Source organism: Microcaecilia unicolor, chromosome 3 (genome assembly GCF_901765095.1).
Source record: "Microcaecilia unicolor chromosome 3, aMicUni1.1, whole genome shotgun sequence".
NCBI classification, from domain to species: Eukaryota; Metazoa; Chordata; class Amphibia; order Gymnophiona; family Siphonopidae; genus Microcaecilia; species Microcaecilia unicolor.
In genome coordinates this window covers 157,475,840-157,496,190 of record NC_044033.1, presented here as the reverse complement: position 1 = coordinate 157,496,190, position 20,351 = coordinate 157,475,840, and the positions used below count along the sequence as shown (strand labels likewise).

The 20,351-nt window shown below is 47.5% G+C and overlaps 1 protein-coding gene across 1 annotated transcript in view; it reads left to right on the top strand.

Moving 5' to 3' along the window:
* LOC115465794 (ribosomal oxygenase 1-like) overlaps positions 1-20,351 on the top strand; it is a 123,362-nt gene that overhangs the window by 17,435 nt on the left and 85,576 nt on the right. The window contains exons 4-6 of the mRNA XM_030196522.1: positions 4,141-4,248; positions 5,698-5,732; positions 5,991-6,169. Of these exons, the coding sequence (XP_030052382.1) occupies positions 4,141-4,248; positions 5,698-5,732; positions 5,991-6,169 (322 nt within the window). The remainder of the gene's footprint in view (positions 1-4,140; positions 4,249-5,697; positions 5,733-5,990; positions 6,170-20,351) is intronic.

Genomic DNA, 20,351 nt, shown 5'->3' with positions numbered 1-20,351 from the left:
CAGAGGCTGATGAGATTTCCCTGTCGGGGCCTTCTGTTGGAGTGGAATTGAAGAAGATTGTTTAAGACCTAGGGGCCTCTAAGTCCCACCGGTTACCTGAGGATAGGCTGCGGCCTTCTTCCAAAAGCTGCTTTCCCTCCTCTTTCAGGCCACGGTTCCGTGAAGCTTGCAGGTTTTGCCCGGGGCGCTCTGCTGGATTTTCTCAAAGTGCCCATTTTTAGCAGAGGAACTCCTGTCGCTCGGACAAGCATTCCGCAGCGGCCGGCCAACAGCCAGGAGTTCAGGGGCGTCCTCCACATTGACAGGACGCCAGTCTGCTCGTCGATTCCTGCAGTAAGGGGTCGTCTTTCCCTCTTCCGAGGAGTGGACCAAGATTTCTTTGGATCAGTGGATCCTGGACCTGATCAGAGAAGGCTGCCCATTGGAATTCGGTGCCCCGGTGAGAGATGCCTTTGTGGAGTCCCGATGCGGCACTGCCGTCAAACGGGTGGTGGTAGAGGAGACCTTGCAAGTCTTGCTGCAGCTCGGAGCGGTTGTTTGGTGCCTCCTGCCGAACGTGGCTGCGGTCGCTACTCTAATTTGTGGCCCCTCAAAAAGGCAGGTCTTTCAGACCGGTCCTTGACTTACGAAGAGTCAGCGAGGCTCTAAGAGTGCGACACTTTCGCATGGAAACCCTGCGCTCCGTCATTTCAGCGGTACAGCCAGGAGAGTTTCTCACGTCTCTGGACCTCAAGGGAAGCATATTTGCAAATGCCTATTTGGCCTCTGCATCAGCGGTTTCTCCGGTTGGCGGTTTTGGGCCAACATTTCCAGTTTCGGGCCTTGACTTTCGGCCTAGCCACAGCTCCCCGTGCCTTTTCCAAGGTGGTGATGGTGGTACCTGCCTTTCTCAGGCCAAGAGGGTGTCAGAGTTCACGTGGATTCGGCAGACAAGAGTCGTCTCACCATGACCAGAGTGATAACGGTTCTTCAGTCTTTGGGCTGGGTGATCAATTTGCCCAAAAGTCACCTGACCCCCTCTCAGTCTCTCAAGTATTTGGGGGTCCGGTTCAACACGGCTTCGGGGTTCATCTTCCTCCCCAACCACAGGCGATGCAAGCTTCAGAATCAGGTCTGTCTGCTCCTGCGGATGCCTCGCCCTCGAGCTTGGGCCTTTGTTCAACTCCTGGGGTCGATGATGGCCACCATGAAGGTGGTTCCCTGGGCGAGAGCTCACTTGAGGCCGCTGCAGATTGCTCTGCTCCAGCAACGGTCTCCAATTTCCCAGGAATACCAATGCAGACTAACGTGGCTTTCTGTGGACCGGCACAGTATGGATTGGTGGCTCTCCGACTGGAGGCTGCGACTGGGAGGGCCGCTCGCACTTCCTTCTTGGTGCCTGGTGATAACGGATGCCAGCCTTTCGGGCTGGGGAGCTCATTTACAGGGAAGCTATGCTCAGGGTCAGTGGACACCCGTGGAAGCGGGGTGGTCCATCAATCGCTGGGAACTGTGACCGATATTCCAGGCTCTTCTAGCCTTCCACAAGACTCTGGAGGGGCTTCCTGTTCAAGTTCTGTCAGACAACTCGACAGCGATGGCCTACTTCAATCACCAGGGCGGCACTCTGTGCAGGGCCCTGGCCGCGGAGACCGCTCAGGTTTTCCAATGGGCCGAGCTCCTTTTGCATCTGCTGTCCGCAGCTCTCATAGCAGGTCTGAGCAAACTGCAAGCCGATTTCCTCCGCAGGCATCAAATTGACCCGGCGGAATGGGAACTGGCAGAAGTTTTTCTTCAGATTTGTGCCAAAAGGGGGTCTCCCAGATTGGATCTAATGGTGTCAAGTGCAAACGCCAAAGTCCCTCGCTTTTTCAGCAGAAGGAGAGTTCCTCGCTCAGCGGGGTTGGGTGCACTGGCTCAACCCTGGCCTTCGGGCCTCCTGTATGTGTTCCCTCCTTGGCCCTTGATCGGGCGAGGAGTCCTGCGGATTCGACTGCACCGAGGATTGGTGATTCTCATCACTCCGGATTGGCCAAGTCGTTTCCGTCAGATGCTGGTGGAGGCTCCACTTTCTTTGCCTCTGGTGCCGAACCTGTTGGTTCAGGGTCCAGTCACTATGGAGGATCCATACCGATTGGGTCTTACGGTCTGGCTCTTGAGCGCAATTGAGAGTCAAGGGATACTCTAACAAGGTCATCTCCACTCTCTTGCAGGCCCGCAAGCGGTCGACCTCTGCAGCTTATGCTTGGATCTGGCGCAAGTTTGAGGTGTGGTGTGTTTCAAAAGCGGTCACGCCCACACTGGCTACAGTCTCATCAGTCCTGGACTTTTTGCAGGACGGCTTACAAAAAGGCCTGGATTACAATTCCCTTCGGGTTCAAGTGGCAGTGTTGGCATGCCTCCGAGGGAAAGTCTCTGACTTGTCCCTTGCTGCTCATTCGGACTTCGTCCGATTTCTCAGAGGGGCGCTTCGACTCCGTCCTTCTGTGCGGTCACTGTGTCCGGCCTGGAACCTGGGGCTGGTGTTGAAGGCTCTTCAGTGTTCACCTTACGAGCTGCTTCAGCGAGCTTCTGAGAAGGATGTGACTTTCAAGACAGTCTTTTTGGGTGGCCGTGACATCGGCTAGACGCGTATCTACAGTGCTCGGAGTCCGGGGTAACGGTACGTACAGTGCCTGCCTTCCTGCCTAAAGTGGTTTCAGCGTTTCACCTGAACCAGCTCATTTTCTACCTTCCTTTTCTAGGAATGACTTCCAGATCCCTTTGAGCAATTGCGTCTTTTGGATGTCTGCAGGGCTTCTTTGCTGTATTTACAGATGTCAAATGACTTCAGGACTTCAGATCACCTTTTTGTATTGTTGACAGGTCCTCGACGCAGGTGTTCAGCGTCTAAGGCCACTGTAGCCCATTGGCTCAGGGAAGTCATTTTTTCTGCATATCTGATTTCAGGTCGTTTTCCGCCTGAAGAATTTAAAGCGCATTCCACGAGAGCGACTTCCTCCTCATGGCCTGAAAAGGGTGTCTCTTCTCGTCGAGAGATCTGTCGTGCGCTTACTTGGGCTTCTCAGCTCTCGTTTGTACGACATTACAGACTGGATATCAGTGGCGTAGCCACAGGTGGGCTTGGGTGGGCCAGGGCCCACCCAACAGTAGCACGTTTAGTGGTAACTGGTGGGAATCCCAAGCTCTGCCAGCTTAAGATTTCCCCCTGATACTAACGAAAATGCTACTCTCCACAACACCGGCACCTGAGCATGCTCAGTTTTCAGTGCATGCCTGCAGCCAAGGTGGAAAGAAGTGTTTTCCCACCAGGTGAGAGAAAATTTATTTTTTTTTTTTTTTGGGGGGGGGGGGGGGGAGAACACTGGTGCCCACCCAATTCTTGCCTAGGCCCACTCAAAATCTGTTGTCTGGCTACGCCCCTGCTGGATATTGCTGCGAATCAGGATGCACATTTTGGAGCACAAGTGCTTGCTCGCAGAGTTGCCTGTTCCCACCCTACTTAGGGAGTGCTTTTGTACATCCCATCATTTAATGGATTCATCTGCTGTTGATGACAAGGAAGGGAAAATTAGGTTCTTACCTTGGTAATTTTCTTTCCTTTAGTCACAGCAGATGAATCCGTGATCCCTCCCTGTCTGACTTTGTTTGTGTTGTTCAGATCCTTCATGCAGATATTGTATCTCATCGGGAGGAGTTGAAGATCAGTTCTCAGAGTTTCTACATGCTGTTCTATCGCAGGAGGTTGAGAACGTCCCTCCTTTGTTTGGTTATTGCGCCAGTTCTGGGGCGTTTGTTCACTGTGAGGAAAGTTTACGTTATTTTACCTTTCTTTTTCACTCTGCTTTGGAAGTTTCATATACTGAAGGCAGAAGGGGCTAGCCGTCCAAGGTCACTGTGGTTTTTCAGTTTTCTCTATCTCCACCTGCTGGTAGGCGGATATAACCCATCAGTTAATGGATTCATCTGCTGTGACTAAAGGAAAGAAAATTACCAAGGTAAGAACCTAATTTTACCTTATTGATCACATCAGTTACAGATGTGAATCCTACTTTCTTGGGCAGTGTTCAATGTTTAGTCTGGCTTCAGGCTTTATGCCAGTAGGTGACCATTTGCATCGAGTTTTGAAAATCCTGACATGTTTTCTGACTTCCTTCCTAGCTACTTGACCCCTGCAGGTACTCAGGGTTTTGCACCTCACTATGATGACATTGAAGCTTTTGTGATTCAACTGGAAGGAAAAAAGCACTGGAGGGTTTACAATCCAAGGTATAGTGAGTGAAAGCTTCTTGAAATATTTGTGTTTTTACTGTCCATACAATAATGGAGAAGTAGCCTGAGTGCAGTGCAGTGGCCTGAGTACCAGAGGAACCGGGTTTGATTCCACTGCAGTTCCTTGTGACTCTAGGCAAGTTACTTAACCATCCGAGGTACAGGATAAGTACCTGTATATAATATGTAAACTGCTTGTGTTCTGGGAGAACAACTGAGAGAACAGAGACTAACATGATAGTTGTAGCATAGTATAGGTAAATGTGTGTTCAGCTACTTGAAAAGTCCCTTTGAAAGTTGCTTCCACCCACAGCACTGTTAGTGTGTATGCAGTGTTTCACATCACATGTGCGCTTTTCCCTATGCACAAAGAGTTAGAGGAGGGAAAGTGCACATGTGAAAGTTCACATGTTGACTTCATTTACCATGCATACTTTCCAGCCTGTATTTGAGTGAAGGTGTGGAGTACGTAGATACTTTGTATCCACAATGTGCATGTCAGCCTAACAATTCAAAGGGGACCTCCACAAGCCTATACACTAAACCATAGGGTTTGCTTAGTGGAGGAGTAGCCTAGTGGTTAGAGCACCAGTCTTGCTATCCAGAGGTGGCCGGTTCAAATCCCACTGCTGCTCCTTGTGACCTTGGGCAAGTCACTTAACCTTCCATTGCCTCAGGTACAAAATTAGATTGTGAGCCCTCCAGGGACAGAGACATACCCAGTGTACCTGAGTGTACCTCACCTTGAGCCACTACTGAAAAAGGTGTGAGCAAAATCCAAATAAATAAACCCCACCCGACTATGACTTGGCTAATGTTCCTTTATAAGGACCCATGCACAATCAAGTTTGAAAATTGGTGCATTATCTAGTTCATCCACCATTTAAGTGTCTGAGCAATAAGTTTTGTCAGTATCCTAAATTTTCCCCTTATCTATGTCCTCGCCTAATTCTTCTGGGTTTAGTGTGGTTTGCTTAGGGTGAAGGTTGTATACTCAGCTTTAATTTGTCTCCCTGAGTATCTCCTCCCAGGTATGTGCTTATCCTAATAGGTGCTATAGAAATCCAGATCTGTTTTGTTCAGCATCTACCTGAGCCCACTGGTTGGCCAAAGTTGTATGTTTAGTCTTTGAGCAATGGCATCTGCCCCAGAAATTTGCGTGCTGGCTAAGCAAAACTGAGTGATTACATTTTATTTTAGTATTGCTTTTTGTTATAACCTCTGGCAAATTCAAGTATAGATCTCCCCATTAGAATCTGCTGAGTATTTCCAAGTGACCTGTGTCTAGGCACTAGAGAGAGGATTCTGTACTTGGTAGACCATTGGTTTTGATCCAGCATGCCACTTACGTTCGTCAGAATGACTGTTGGAAAACTGAGGCTGCTATTAATGTATATTCACCTCTGTCTTGATTTCTAGTTAACTTTTTGTGTGTTTAATGTGCAGAAAAAACACGGATGTACTGCCACAGTTTTCAAGTGGTAAGTAGTCGTGTGTTTATACCTGGATAATTTTAGATTCATATGAATTTGCATGCATTCTCCAGCTGTAAGCTTTGTTCAGAAAGCTGGAGTTGTTTGGTTAATGCTTCCTTAAACTAAGATCTTAAACCTAGATCTTAAGAAAGTATGCATTGTTATGTTTTTTAGAATTTAAAAATTTATTATGAAGACTTGCAAGGGGTAAACATGTAACGATGTAAACGTTTAATGTTTTGTCTTATATAAAATATGTTTTAGATAACTTCAGTCAAGAAGCAATTGGAGAACCCATACTGGAAGCAATAGTAGAACCTGGAGATGTATTATATTTTCCCCGTGGGTTTATCCATCAAGGGGACTGTCTTCCAGATACACACTCCCTTCATATCACTGTTTCTTCCTATCAGAAGAACTGCTGGGGAGACCTGCTGGTAAAGGTAATTCAGAGGAACTTTATCACTTACATTTTATCTTAGCCAGGGATGTCAGGATGGCTGAGTATGGGTAGTTCAGTTTACTGTGGTGTCCTTTCTAGCAAAGTCTTCACATCTCTTTGCTGAGTTCATAGTGTTGAATTGATTGTGCCTCTAGGGTTACGCTGCAAGAATGAGTTACCAATTGCTCACTGAAGCATATTCTTCATTTGACGTATTTCACTGAACTATTAGTTCAAGTGTTTTGTGTCCATGACGGCCACATTTTTGTCATGTTAGAGATGCTGAAGCCTGATGGTCCAGCAAGTTTCTTTGGTCGTTGTTGGCATATAGATTTCTGCCATACTGTTTATCACTGCTTTACAGTCATACATAGGGTGGTGCAGTAATAATTATTTTCTTCGACTGAAAAGCATATAGAGGGCAATTCTACAAAGGGAGCACCTAATTCTATAAAGGAAAGTGGATGCCTTCTTTCCATTATATAATATTAGCATAACTGGATGTATACCTTCATATGCGGTTAGACATGAGTACTGAACATCAGCCATTAAACTGGTGTAAGTGCTCACAGCTAGATAAGTACATAAGTATTGCCATACTGGGAAAGACCAAAGGTCCATCGAGCCCAGCATCCTGTTTCCAACAGTGGCCAATCCAGGTCACAAATACCCGGTAAGATCCCAAAAATGTACAAAACATTTTATACTGCTTATCCCAGAAATAGTGGATTTTTCCCAAGTCCATTTAATAACGGTCTATGGACTTTTCCTTTAGGAATCCGTCCAAACTTTTTTAAAAACTCCGCTAAGCTAACCGCCTTTACCACATTCTCTGGCAACGAATTCCAGAGTTTAATTACACGTTGAGTGAAGAAAACTTCTCCAATTCATTTTAAATTTACTACATTGTAACTTCATCGCATGCCCCCTAGTCCTAGTATTTTTGGAAAGCGTAAACAGATGCCACAGATGCATGCATAACTGAGATGATTCTGTAAGTTGTGTGTGTGAGATGGAAAAAGAAGCCAGCAGATCAATATAACATCAGAAAGATTTATTGAAGATACCGTATGTAAACAAATTGCTTACATACGGTATCTTCAATGAAATCTTTCTGATGTTATATTGATCTGCTGGCTTCTTTTTCCATATTGGATTTTGCAGATCGTTTGCCTTGTTTTTTGGGACCCTCAGTTATGTGTGTGAGTCCTGCCCAAACGCCTCCTCATGCGCACGTCTGCCTATAAAATATGTGCTATGCGTGATGTGTAAATTTACAGAATAGCACATACAGTGGGGGAAATAAGTATTTGATCCCTTGCTGATTTTGTAAGTTTGCCCACTGACAAAGACATGAGCAGCCCATAATTGAAGGGTAGGTTATTGGTAACAGTGAGAGATAGCACATCACAAATTAAATCCGGAAAATCACATTGTGGAAAGTATATGAATTTATTTGCATTCTGCAGAGGGAAATAAGTATTTGATCCCTCTGGCAAACAAGACCTAATACTTGGTGGCAAAACCCTTGTTGGCAAGCACAGCGGTCAGACGTCTTCTGTAGTTGATGATGAGGTTTGCACACATGTCAGGAGGAATTTTGGTCCACTCCTCTTTGCAGATCATCTCTAAATCATTAAGAGTTCTGGGCTGTCGCTTGGCAACTCGCAGCTTCAGCTCCCTCCATAAGTTTTCAATGGGATTAAGGTCTGGTGACTGGCTAGGCCACTCCATGACCCTAATGTGCTTCTTCCTGAGCCACTCCTTTGTTGCCTTGGCTGTATGTTTTGGGTCATTGTCGTGCTGGAAGACCCAGCCACGACCCATTTTTAAGGCCCTGGCGGAGGGAAGGAGGTTGTCACTCAGAATTGTACGGTACATGGCCCCATCCATTCTCCCATTGATGCGGTGAAGTAGTCCTGTGCCCTTAGCAGAGAAACACCCCCAAAACATAACATTTCCGCCTCCATGCTTGACAGTGGGGACGGTGTTCTTTGGGTCATAGGCAGCATTTCTCTTCCTCCAAACACGGCGAGTTGAGTTCATGCCAAAGAGCTCAATTTTTGTCTCATCTGACCACAGCACCTTCTCCCAATCACTCTCGGCATCATCCAGGTGTTCACTGGCAAACTTCAGACGGGCCGTCACATGTGCCTTCCGGAGCAGGGGGACCTTGCGGGCACTGCAGGATTGCAATCCGTTATGTCGTAATGTGTTACCAATGGTTTTCGTGGTGACAGTGGTCCCAGCTGCCTTGAGATCATTGACAAGTTCCCCCCTTGTAGTTGTAGGCTGATTTCTAACCTTCCTCATGATCAAGGATACCCCACGAGGTGAGATTTTGCGTGGAGCCCCAGATCTTTGTCGATTGACAGTCATTTTGTACTTCTTCCATTTTCTTACTATGGCACCAACAGTTGTCTCCTTCTCGCCCAGCGTCTTACTGATGGTTTTGTAGCCCATTCCAGCCTTGTGCAGGTGTATGGTCTTGTCCCTGACATCCTTAGACAGCTCCTTGCTCTTGGCCATTTTGTAGAGGTTAGAGTCTGACTGATTCACTGAGTCTGTGGACAGGTGTCTTTCATACAGGTGACCATTGCCGACAGCTGTCTGTCATGCAGGTAACGAGTTGATTTGGAGCATCTACCTGGTCTGTAGGGGCCAGATCTCTTACTGGTTGGTGGGGGATCAAATACTTATTTCCCTCTGCAGAATGCAAATAAATTCATATACTTTCCACAATGTGATTTTCCGGATTTAATTTGTGATGTGCTATCTCTCACTGTTACCAATAACCTACCCTTCAATTATGGGCTGCTCATGTCTTTGTCAGTGGGCAAACTTACAAAATCAGCAAGGGATCAAATACTTATTTCCACCACTGTATATACCACCTTGGAAGATGAGCATATGAAGGATTCCTTTATGTTGAGAAATTTTTGAAATGCTTTGTGCTTGGGAAGGTGACTAGGTAGAGCCAGTTCATTCCTGGAAATATGTGAGAAATCGATCTACTTTTTGGGATCTGCCAAGATTTTGTGACCCAGAATAGACACTGTTGAAGACAAGATGCTGGCCTCAATGGACTTTGGCCTGATTTCAGCATGGCGTTTCTTATGTTCATATACATTAGAGCCAGGCCTAGTATTGGACTACATAAGTGTCTTATCCATGTGTTTAAAGTTCAAAAAATCCACCCTCTTTATCGTCTCAACAGATCAGTCCAGAACTTGTGGTTTATGTCTGTTGACCAGCGGATGGAAACAGAGAAAGAAAGTTATCTGCCTCTTAAGGGTGCCATGCATACATAGAGCCTCAATATTCTGTCTCCAGTGGATGGTGATGTTCTTGTTTCTTGGCTACTAAGCCCTGTTGGCTTCTGAACTAGTTTATTTCTATCTGACAGAAGTTTAAAATTTGCTGACCTTACATGAAATCTGCAGTTAGGAAATACTTGGAGGTCTTCAAGTCCCTTTCCTCCTATTTCTCATCCTGCTATGAGAAGAGTGTGGGGTTGAGCTGCCTCCAGACTGTTTATCTGTGACTACCTCCTGGTCCTGTTTTGTTGCTGGAAACCAGTTGTGTGTGGGGAGTGCTTTACTGGAAATGGCTAAAAACTTATGGCCAATAAACTGGTGCCAAGTCCTGTCTTTCCTTCCCCCCCCCCCCCCCCCCCCCCCACAGACCCCCACCATGAAGCCCAACTCTATGGAGGTTTCTTTCTGCAAGTAGCAAATATAGTCTTTGCTTGTATTTGGATTAATCTACTCTCTGGATTAATCTCTGGTGTAGCAATTTCAGAATTCAGATACAGATTTCCTCCCTGCTGTTTTTAATACAGTGCTTAATATTATGACAGTTCTCGTTTTGCTGAGTGAATAATTTCTCTTTTCAGTTATTAGTGAGGAAATTCATTCATATCATGACTGCCACAGTGTTCTTTGCCTTCTTCCTGCCAAAAAGAAAATAAAATTCAGTAACAGTCTTTCATTTTATTTCTCTGTTTTGGCACTTACCTTTTTTTGCTCTCTTGGCTCGTCTTTGCCCTCGTTTGAAAATGTTTTTTCTTACTGAGGGTGGTTATTAGACTGTTATCAGATGCTTCACAGCACTCGTCTTCCTAGCACACTTCCATAGCTATGGGTTTCTAAGCCTCAGCAACGATTCAGTTTCTTATGTGCTTGTATTATGTCTTTTATTATTGAGCATATTTAGCATTCACATATTATTTTGTTAAGCTCCCAATGTGTTATACCTTTTATTTGAGGGGCCCAAGTCAACTTGTTTTTTTGATGTAGGGCAATGGGAACTTCCCTCACTTCATTTATGGAAATTTCTTTGGCTTGCATACTCAGAATTTTATTTTTCTCCGAGGACAAGTAGGCTGAAATAATTCTCACAAGTGGGTTGGCGAGCTGCCCCGGAACCAGCATTTGAAATAGCAAAAAAGTTTGCTAGAGCCTTCTGAGTGCACCATGCGTCGAATGCCTTCCCACTCGCCGTGCGGCCGCACTCCTGAGTTAACTTTTTTTTCTGCGTGAGGAGCGGCAGTTGTTTTTCTGGCTCCGCTTCTTCGCCCGGGAGAGCCTTCAGTGCCTTGTTTTTGCGTTTAGCCGGTATTTTGTTTTCCTTTTTCTTCAGTATTTAAAAAAAAATAAAAATAAAAAATAACCTTTTAATATCTTTTTGTTTGACCTGCGTCAAGTTTCCTTTTATTTTTAGTCGCGGCCATCCTTAGGCCTGCTCGGCCGGGGTTTCTCCTTTTTGTGCGTTATTTTTCAGCACTATCACATTTTTTGATTTGGCTAGGGCAGTTTTCCCTTTCATGTCATGCGGCTTCGTTATCGGCTGCCACCCAGGTGACTCCCCATCAACGTCAGTGGAGGGAGCTTCACCGGAGTCCATGCGGGTGTCGGCTCCTCGACATTGCTATCAAGACCATGGGTTTTTGGCATCGAGGTGGGTTCAGTCTCAGAAGTCACTGAGGGAAGAGCTCTCAGACACTGAGGAAGAACGCTCATGGGAGTCAGAAGAAGATCCCAGGTACTTCTCGGATGAGTCCTTTGGGATTCACTCTGAACCATCCCCTCCACCTGAAAGGAGACTGTCTCCTTCTGAGAGCCTCTCCTTCTCGTCTTTTGTGCGGGAAATGGCTCAGGCCATTCCATTCCTCGTAGATGTGGAGGAAGAGCCCAGGGCTGAGATGCTCGAGGTCCTGGACTATATCTCTGCACCTAGAAGAGGCAGTGACAGCTCCTTTGCATAAGGTACTCAGGGAAGTCCTTATGCAAAACTGGGCGTCCCCTTTGTCTGTCCCCATAGTCCCGAAACAGACTCTCAGTATCGGATCCACGGGGAACCTGGGTTGATGAGGTCTCAGTTAACCCCACAACTCCATGGTGGTGTACTCCGCCCTCAGAAGAGCCAGTAGTTCTAGAGACTATGCTTCGGTGCTCCCAGGCAGAGAAGCTAGGACCTAGGACTCTTTTGGGAGGAAAATGTATCAGGCCGCTGTGCTTACTGCCCATATACAGTCATACCAGTTCTTCACAACCATCCACTTGCGGAACTCGGTGCGTCAGCTGTCTAGTTTGGTCGATGGCCTCCCTCCGGAGGTCAAACAGCAGCAGGCGTTTCATAAATTTTTGGCCAGGGGTTCTTGCAACACTTCTGATGTAGCATCCAGGATCTCTGCTCAAGGTATAGCAATGTGCAGACTCATGACTGCGTGTTTCTGACCTGGACCATTCGGTCCAGCAGAGGATAGCGGATGTTCCTTGCCAGGGGGATAATCTTTTCGGAGAGAAGGTGGAAGATTTAGTTGACAAGATCAAGAAGCACACAGATGCTGTGGCTTCTCTCCCCCGCTGGGCGCCTTCTATTATTAGCTCCTCAACTAGGAGGTATTTTGGTGGGTCACGGATTGCTCCCTATTCCTATTCTAGGTGTAGGTACACTCCCGTGTCTCACCAGCCTACTCAGGCTCAGCCCCAGCGCGCTCGTTCCCGTCAACAGTGTGCACCCAAGGCCCCTGCTGCTCCCCAGCAAAAGCAAAGGATGGGCTATAGACTGGCTCCAGGAGAGCATAGCCATTGTAAAAGTGTCTATGCCGAGTGACTTGCCGGTTGGGGGGTTAATGTTTTTTCAGCAGAGGTGGCCTTTCATAACCTCCGACCTGTGGGTTCTTCAAATAGTCCGGTTAGGATGCACCCTCAATCTGGAATCCAAATCTCCAAATTGCCCACCGAGAGCTCACTCATTCAGCTCTCCACACAGGCAAGTACTTGCAGAGGAACTCTCAGCCCTTCTTAAAGGCCCATGCAATCGAACCCGTTCCACCAGGGGAAGAAGGGCTGGGATTCTATTCCAGGTACTTCCTTGTGCAGAAGAAAACGGGGGGGGATGCGTCCCATCCTATACCTAAGGGCCCTGAACAAATTCTTGGTTCGAGAAAAGTTCAGGATGGTTTCCCTAGGCTCCCTTCTTCCCATGATTAAGGAAAACAATTGGCTATGCTCTCTGGACTTGAAGGATGCATACACACACACATCCTGATTCTTCCAGCTCACATGAAGTATCTTCGATTTCGGCTGGGAATGCAACACTTCCAGTATCATGTGCTGCCCTTTGGCCTAGCGTCAGCTCCCAGAGTATTCACGAAATGCTTAGCTTTAGTTGCTGTGTCGCTATGCAGACTGGGAATGCATGTGTTCCTTTATTTCGACAATTGACTGGTGAAGAGCACCTCGGAGTACGGTACTTAGGAGTCAATGTGGAGGACTATTCAGGTGCTGGAATACCTAGGGTTCGTAATAAATTACCCCAAGTCCCATCTCCATTTCAGAAATTGGAGTTCATTGGAGCATTGCTCGATACGAGAATCGTTTGAGCCTATCTTTCCAAGACTCGGTCAGACAACCTTCTGTCCCTTGTATCCAAGGTTTGAGCATCTCAGCAAGTCACAGCTCAGCAGATGTTGCGACTCTTGGGACACATGGCCTCCATAGTTCTTGCTAAGCCCATGGCACATCTGCACATGAGATTTTACTACTACTACTACTACTTAACATTTCTATAGCGCTGCTAGGGTTACGCAGCGCTGTACAATTTAACATAAAAGGACAGGCCCTGCTCAAAGAGCTTACAATCTAAAGGACAAGTGAGTAGACGATACGATGGGGGCAGTCAATTTGGGGTAGTCCAGATATCCTGAAGGTAAGAGTTAGGTGCTTAGATTTTCTCAGTGGAATCAGGCCACGGAATGTGGAAGATGTCATCCATCTCTCCACCAATTTTGTACATTCTCTTCAGTGGTGGGCGATTCGAATTTGACCATGGGACACCCATTCCAAATTCCTCAGCCATGAAAAGTGCTGATGACGGATGCATCTCTACTGGGGTGGGGAGCTCATGTAGATGGACTTCACACTCAGGGAGATTGGTCCCCCCCCCCCCCCCCCCCCCCCCGGAAACAGATCTTCAGATCAACCTTCTGGAACTCTGAGCGATCTGGAATAGATAGGCTGTTCAACCAAATTATCTTAATTCAAATAGACAATCAGGTTGCAATGTACTACAGGAACAAGCAGGGAGCCACCGGATCTCACCCTCTGTGTCTGAAAGCCGTCCAGATGTGGCTTTGGGCGTGCTGTCACGGCATGTTTCTCCAAGCCACTTATCTGGCAGGTGTAAAATAACAGTCTGGCCAACAGGCTGAGCAGGGTAATGCAACCTCACGAGTGGTCTCTAAATATGGGCATAGCCCGCAAGATCTTCTGAGCGTGGGGCACCCCATCGGATCTCCTTGCCACTCAGTTAAACCACAAGGTCCCTCAGTTCTGTTCCAGGCTTCATGCCCACAGCAGATTAGCGTCAAGATGCCTTTCTCCTACATTGGGGAACAGGCCTTCTGTATGCATATCCTCCCATACCTCTGGTGAGAAAGACTTTGCTGAAATTCAAGCAAGACCACGGAACCATGATCCTAATTGCACCGTACTGACCGCATCAGCTATGGTTCCCTCTTCTGGAATTATCCTCCGAAGAACATAAGTATATAAGTATTGCCATACTGGGACAGACCAAACGGCCTTCAAGGCCAGCATCCTGTCTCCCAACAGTGGCCAATCCAGGTCAAAAGTACCTGGCAAGATCCCAAAAAAAGTACAAAATATTTTATACTGCTTATCCCAGAAATAGTGGATTTTCCCTGTCCAGTTTAATAATGGTCTGTTGACTTTTCCTTTAGTAAGCCGTCCAAACCTTTTTTTTAATGTCTGCTAAGCTAACCGCCTTTACCACATTCTCTGGCAATGAATTCCAGAGTTTAATTGCATGTTGAGTGAAGAAAGATTTTCTCTAATTCGTTTTAAATTTACTACTTTGTAGCTTCATCGCATGCCCCCCAAGTCCTAGGGTGATGCTGTCCTTTTAGAAGACCTTCCTCCTCCAAGGCAGCACAGTAGCTGCCAGCCTGGAGGTGGGACTTCTCTACAACGTCCCTGTAGGCCTCTTCTATGTACCTCTCTGTCTCCCTCAACTCCACCAAGTGTGCTACTCTAGCCTCAAGAGAACGGACTCGTTCTCTGAGAGTTAGAAGCTCTTTGCATCAAGCACACACAAATAACCTCTCACTAATCGGGAGATGATCATTCATGTGGCACACAATGCAAAAGACTGTATAGCACCCCTCTGGACTACTGCTGCTGGACTACTGTCTGCATCTTAGTATTACAGAGTTGTTTAATTAAAACTTCTTAAGGTACTAGGGATGTCAGATGAATATAAAGAGCCTTAAGATTATATTTTGTAATATGTAATTCTCCAAGGACAAGCAGGCTGCTTGTTCTCACATGTGGGTCGTCCACGGCGGCCCCAGGATGGAGATTTTCTAGTAAAATCTAAAAGAGCTTTGCGACAGCCAGCAAAGCATGGGATGGACACACTGCGCATGCGCGGCCATCTTCCCGCCCATATCCGTTCCCGCCTCAGTTTTTTGTTTTCCGCGGTGGAGAGTGGCTGCTTGTGGTCTCTCTCCCTTAAGTCCCAGGAAAGACTTAGGTGCTTTTTTCGCGTGCTGTTGCCGCTTTTTTCTTGTTTCTAGTCGCCTTTTTCTTGTTTTTATTTTCTAGTTTTGCCCTTATAAGTTTCTTTTCGGTTCCGTTGCAGCCTTTTGGGCCACCCAGCTGCGGTTTCTTTTTTTTTTTCTGCCCTAAGTTAACACAATCGAACCATTTGACTTCACCGCCGCGATTTTTCCGCTGATGTCATCGAAGCTTTCCAGCGGCTTCAAGAAGTGTGCTCGGTGCCAGCGATCGATCTCGGGCACTGACCCGCACTCCTGGTGCATTCAGTGCCTTGGGCCCGACCATCGCCCAGACGCTTGCAAGTTGTGTCTTAGCTTGAAAAAGCGGACACAGGCGTCGAGAAGAGCTCTTCGGGACCGCCTTTTCGGAGATCCGACTGATTCCTCAACGTCGACATCGGTACTGAGGTCGGCAGCGTAGATATCGGCACCGGGGATGGCATCAACATCGGGAGCGCAGGTAATGGCTGTCCAAACTTCCCCTGTAGCTGGAATAGTGAGCCGTCGAGTGGGTCTCCACCTGTCTCAAAGGCTCCTGCTGTGCAGGCCCACCCCAAGGAGGCGTGTGGATTCCACGTCCTCGTCTGTACCGAGGAGTACTGGTGACATGCTTCGAGCGAAGGCTAAGAAGCATCGGCACCGGTCTCCTTCGAGACAGGGTACTGGGAGCTCTGGGGCGTCGAAGGATTCGGCACCAGGAAAGCGTCGACGCCGGGAGGAGCGCTCCCCCTCCATACAAGAGGTGTCGCTGCGTCAATCTCCGGACAGCCTGGTACCGCCTCCCAGGCCTTCGCAGATTCTGACTTTGACTCCTGCACCGACCTCCCAACCTTCCTCGACAGTGACTTTGGAGGAGAGTATCCAAGCCATTCTTCCAGGCCTTCTGGAGGGGCTGCTGCAGCGCTCTGTTCCGGTACTGGGGGTGCATCGACGTCGATGGAGGGAGCTTCGTCGCCACCAGCATGGGAGTCAACCTCTCGACATCGCCATCGAGGACATCGTTCCTCGGCGTCGAGACGGTCCCAGTTTCGGATTGTAGCTCATGAACTCTTGTCCGATACCGAGGAGGATGCCTCCTGGGATGAAGGGGAAGACCCCAGATATTTCTCTTCTGAGGAGTCTTGTGGTCTTCCTTCTGATCCCACTCCTTCACCTGAGAGGAAGCTTTCTCCACCAGAGAGTCTGTCCTTCTCCTCCTTTGTCCGGGAAATGTCTGTAGGCATTCCCTTCCCTTTGGTAAATGAGGATGAGCCTAGGACTGAGATGCTCGAGGTCATTGGACTATCCTTCGCCACCTAAAGAGTCATCCACTGCCCCTCTGCATAATGTTCTCAAGGAGACATTGCTGCAGAACTGGATGAAACCTTTATCTAATCCCACCATCCCCAAGAAAGCAGAGTCCCAATATCGGATCCATGGGGAACCTGAGTTGATGAGGTCACAGTTACCTCATGACTGCGGTTGTGGATTCCGCTCTCAAGAGAGCCAGAAGTACTAGAGATTTCTCCTCGGCGCCCCCGGGGCAAGAAGCTAGGACTTTAGACTCTCTTTTGGGAGGAAGGCCTACCAGTCCTCTATGCTCATGTCCAAAATTCAGTCCTACCAGCTCTACACGAGCATCCACATGCGGAACAATGTTAAGCAACTGGCGGACTTGGTGGATAAGCTCCCTCCGGAGAACGCCAGGCCTTTTCAGGAGGTGGTCAGGCAGCTGAAGGCGTGTCGTAAATTCTGTCCAGGGGTGCTTACGACTCTTTTGATGTTGCATCCAGATCCGCTGCTCAAGGTATAGTGATGCACAGACTCTCATGGCTGCGTGCCTCTGACCTGGACAATCGGACCCAGCAGCGGCTTGCAGATGTTCCTTGCCGGGGGGATATTTTTGGTAAGAAGGTCGAGCAGGTGGTAGAGCAGCTCCACCAGCGGGAAACCGCCCTCGACAAACTCCCCCACCAGGCACCTTCAGCATCTACCTCAACAGGTAGACGTTTTTTCAGGGGAAGGAGGAATGCTCCCTATGCTTACAATAAGCGTAGGTACAATCCACCTTCCCAACAGCCTTCTCAGGCTCAGCCCTGGCCTCTCATAACCTCTGACCGGTGGGTTCTTCAAATACTCCGGTTGGGGTACTCCCTCAATTTGATCTCCAGTCCTCCAAATTGTCCACTGGGAGCTCAGTCTTTCAGCCTCCAGCACAGGCAGGTACTTGCAGAGGAACTCTCCGCCCTTCTCAGCGCCAATGCGGTTGAGCCCGTTCCACCAGGGCAAGAAGGGCTGGGATTCTATTCCAGGTACTTCCTTGTGCAAAAGAAAACAGGGGGGATGTGTCCCATCCTAGACCTCAGGGCCCTGAACAAATATCTGGTCCGAGAAAAGTTCAGGATGATTTCCCTGGGCACCCTTCTTCCCATGATTCAGAAAAACGATTGGCTATGCTCTCTGGACTTAAAAGATGCTTACACTCACATTCCGATACTTCCAGTCCACAGGAAGTATCTGCGATTCTGTGTGGGAACACAGTACTTTCAGTATTCTGTGCTGCCCTTTGGGCTTGTCTCCACGCCCAGGGTGTTTACAAAATGCCTGGCAGTGGTTGCAACGTCGGTACGCAGACTGGGAGTGCATGTGTTCCCTTAGTTGTTAATTTGTACAGCGCTGTGTAACCCTAGTAGCGCTCTAGAAATGTTAAGTAGTAGTACTAGCTTTACAGTCCATGCAAATGACTATTCGACTCTTGGAGCTACTAGAGTTTGTCATCAATTACCCAAAGTTCCACCTTCTTCCAGTTCAACAACTAGAATTCATAGGAGCTCTGCTGGACTCTCAGACAGCTCGGGCCTTTCTTCCCGAGACCAGAGCAGACAACCTTCTGTCTCTTGTCTCCATGGCCAGGGCATCTCAGCAGATCACGGCTCGGCAGATGTTGAGACTTCTGGGCCACATGGCCTCCACAGTTCATGTGACGCCCATGGTACGCCTGCACATGAGATCTGCTCAATGGACCCTAGCTTCCCAGTGGTATCAAGCTGTGGGGAATCTAGAGGATATGATACAGCTGTCCACCAACTTTCACAGTGCCCTTCAGTGGTGGACAATTCGATCCAATTTGACCCTGGGACGTCCCTTCCAGATTCCTCAGCCTCAAAAAGTGCTGACCACGGATGCATCTCTTCTGGGGTGGGGAGCGCATGTACTACTACTACTACGTATCACTTCTATAGCGCTACAAGGCATACGCAGCGCTGTACACCATACATGAAAAGACAGTCCCTGCTCAAAGAGCTCACAATCTAAATAGGACAGGCAAACAGACAGAACAACCAAGAGGTAAGGGAATTAAAGAGGTGGGGATTAGGAGTCAAAAGCAGCGTTAAAGAGGTGGGCTTTCAGCCTGGATTTGAAAATGGGCAAGGACGGGGCTAGACGTACATGTTCGGGAAGTCTATTCCAGGCGTGAGGTGCAGCGAGGTAAAAGGAACAGAGTCTGGAATTAGCAGTAGTGAAGAAGGGGGCAGACGAGAGATTTATCTACAGGACGGAGTGCCGGGTGGGGGGGGGGGCGTAGGACCACCTGGACGCCATGGGCACTCAAATTTCTATGAATTCCATGGGATCAGATAACTATTGCTCAGGATGACAAGAGATTGATTTTTTTTTTTTTTTTTATCAGTTGCGGTGAAGTTAATTCTCGCTCACTGGAAGGATACCTCCATTTGGATATGCACCAATGGTGGAATACTGTCTGTCTGTACCACAGACATTAAAATGTTGCAATGGATAAGTAACACCACATGTCAGAATTTTGGGCTCCACACTGAGGAGCTTGGTCCCTCCAGGAATCAGGTATTCAGATAAATCTGGAGCTGCGAGCGATCTGGAACACTCTGAAGGCTTTCAGAGATCGTCTGTCCAATCAAATTATTCAAATTCAGACAGACAATCAAGTTGCCATGTATTATGTCAACAAGCAGGGGGGCACCAGATCTCGCCCCCTGTGTCTGGAGGCCGTTCAGATGTGGCTTTGGGCTCGCCGTTGTTTGTGCTTTTCGTGCCACGCCTCCAGAGTCTTTAATCACGGCTGGGCACTACTCACACAAATACAATCCCCTCGACCGATACCTTAAAAGAACCAGACAACTGGTAGCACTATTTTAGACTGCAACCAAGACAAAAAGAGACCAAGGAAGCACTTCCTGGGGTTAACACAGGTTTATTTAATTATCCAGAGATTAGGATAAAAAAATAAGAAAATATTCAAGTATAGTCTAGTATAGAAAAGAGGAGAAAAAACATGAAAGGACAATGGAAATGGTCAGGTCAGGCTCTCCATCCCCTGGCATGGGGCAGAGTGCACTAGACACTGACCAACTTCTTATCTGGCAAAGACATAATATATAGAACTTTCTTTCCCTTACAGTACAAAAGAGCAAGAGAGAGGGGAGGGCTTCCCTCACCTCCTCAATTAGTATCCCACAGTCAGTCAGGATCTCCCGTCAATAAAGAAATACATAGCATCTGTTTTGAGGAAAACATTAGGTCTGTTTGTCCATCTTTACAGCTTTTCTCACACAAGGATATATTTCTCAGAACCTATGATCTTTTATCTTAGTATTTCCCCTTATTCTAAAAGAGGAGACAAAATTTAACTACTGCTTCCTTATAGAGGTAGGTGTTAGATTCCTTTCTTGCCAGTTTGTCATGTTGCTGCCTGTCATAAAACCACTACCACTTGGTTCCACAGTGTTTGTTTCTCAGAGAGAGACAGTGTTTGATCTCTTCTGCAAGGTGTTTACCTGCTATGTCTCCACATAGTTGAAAAGAAGGTAGTTCTCTCCTGGATTGAAGAAGCCTTACTTCCAAGGGGCATGGGAAAAGAATTCTGTCACCTGAATTTCCCTGAGACCGGTCACACTTAATGGGTGAGATTGGGGGCAATTCAGATTTACAATTCACCTGGCTTGGCAAGAGGGGGGAGGTAAAGTGTAATTGCTATTCCAGCAAGCTCTGTTTCTCATGATTTGGATGGAGAGAAGCCTTCATTCCTCTCTGTCCAATATGAGAAAATTAATTCTGTATATTAAATATTTGGAGGCCTTCC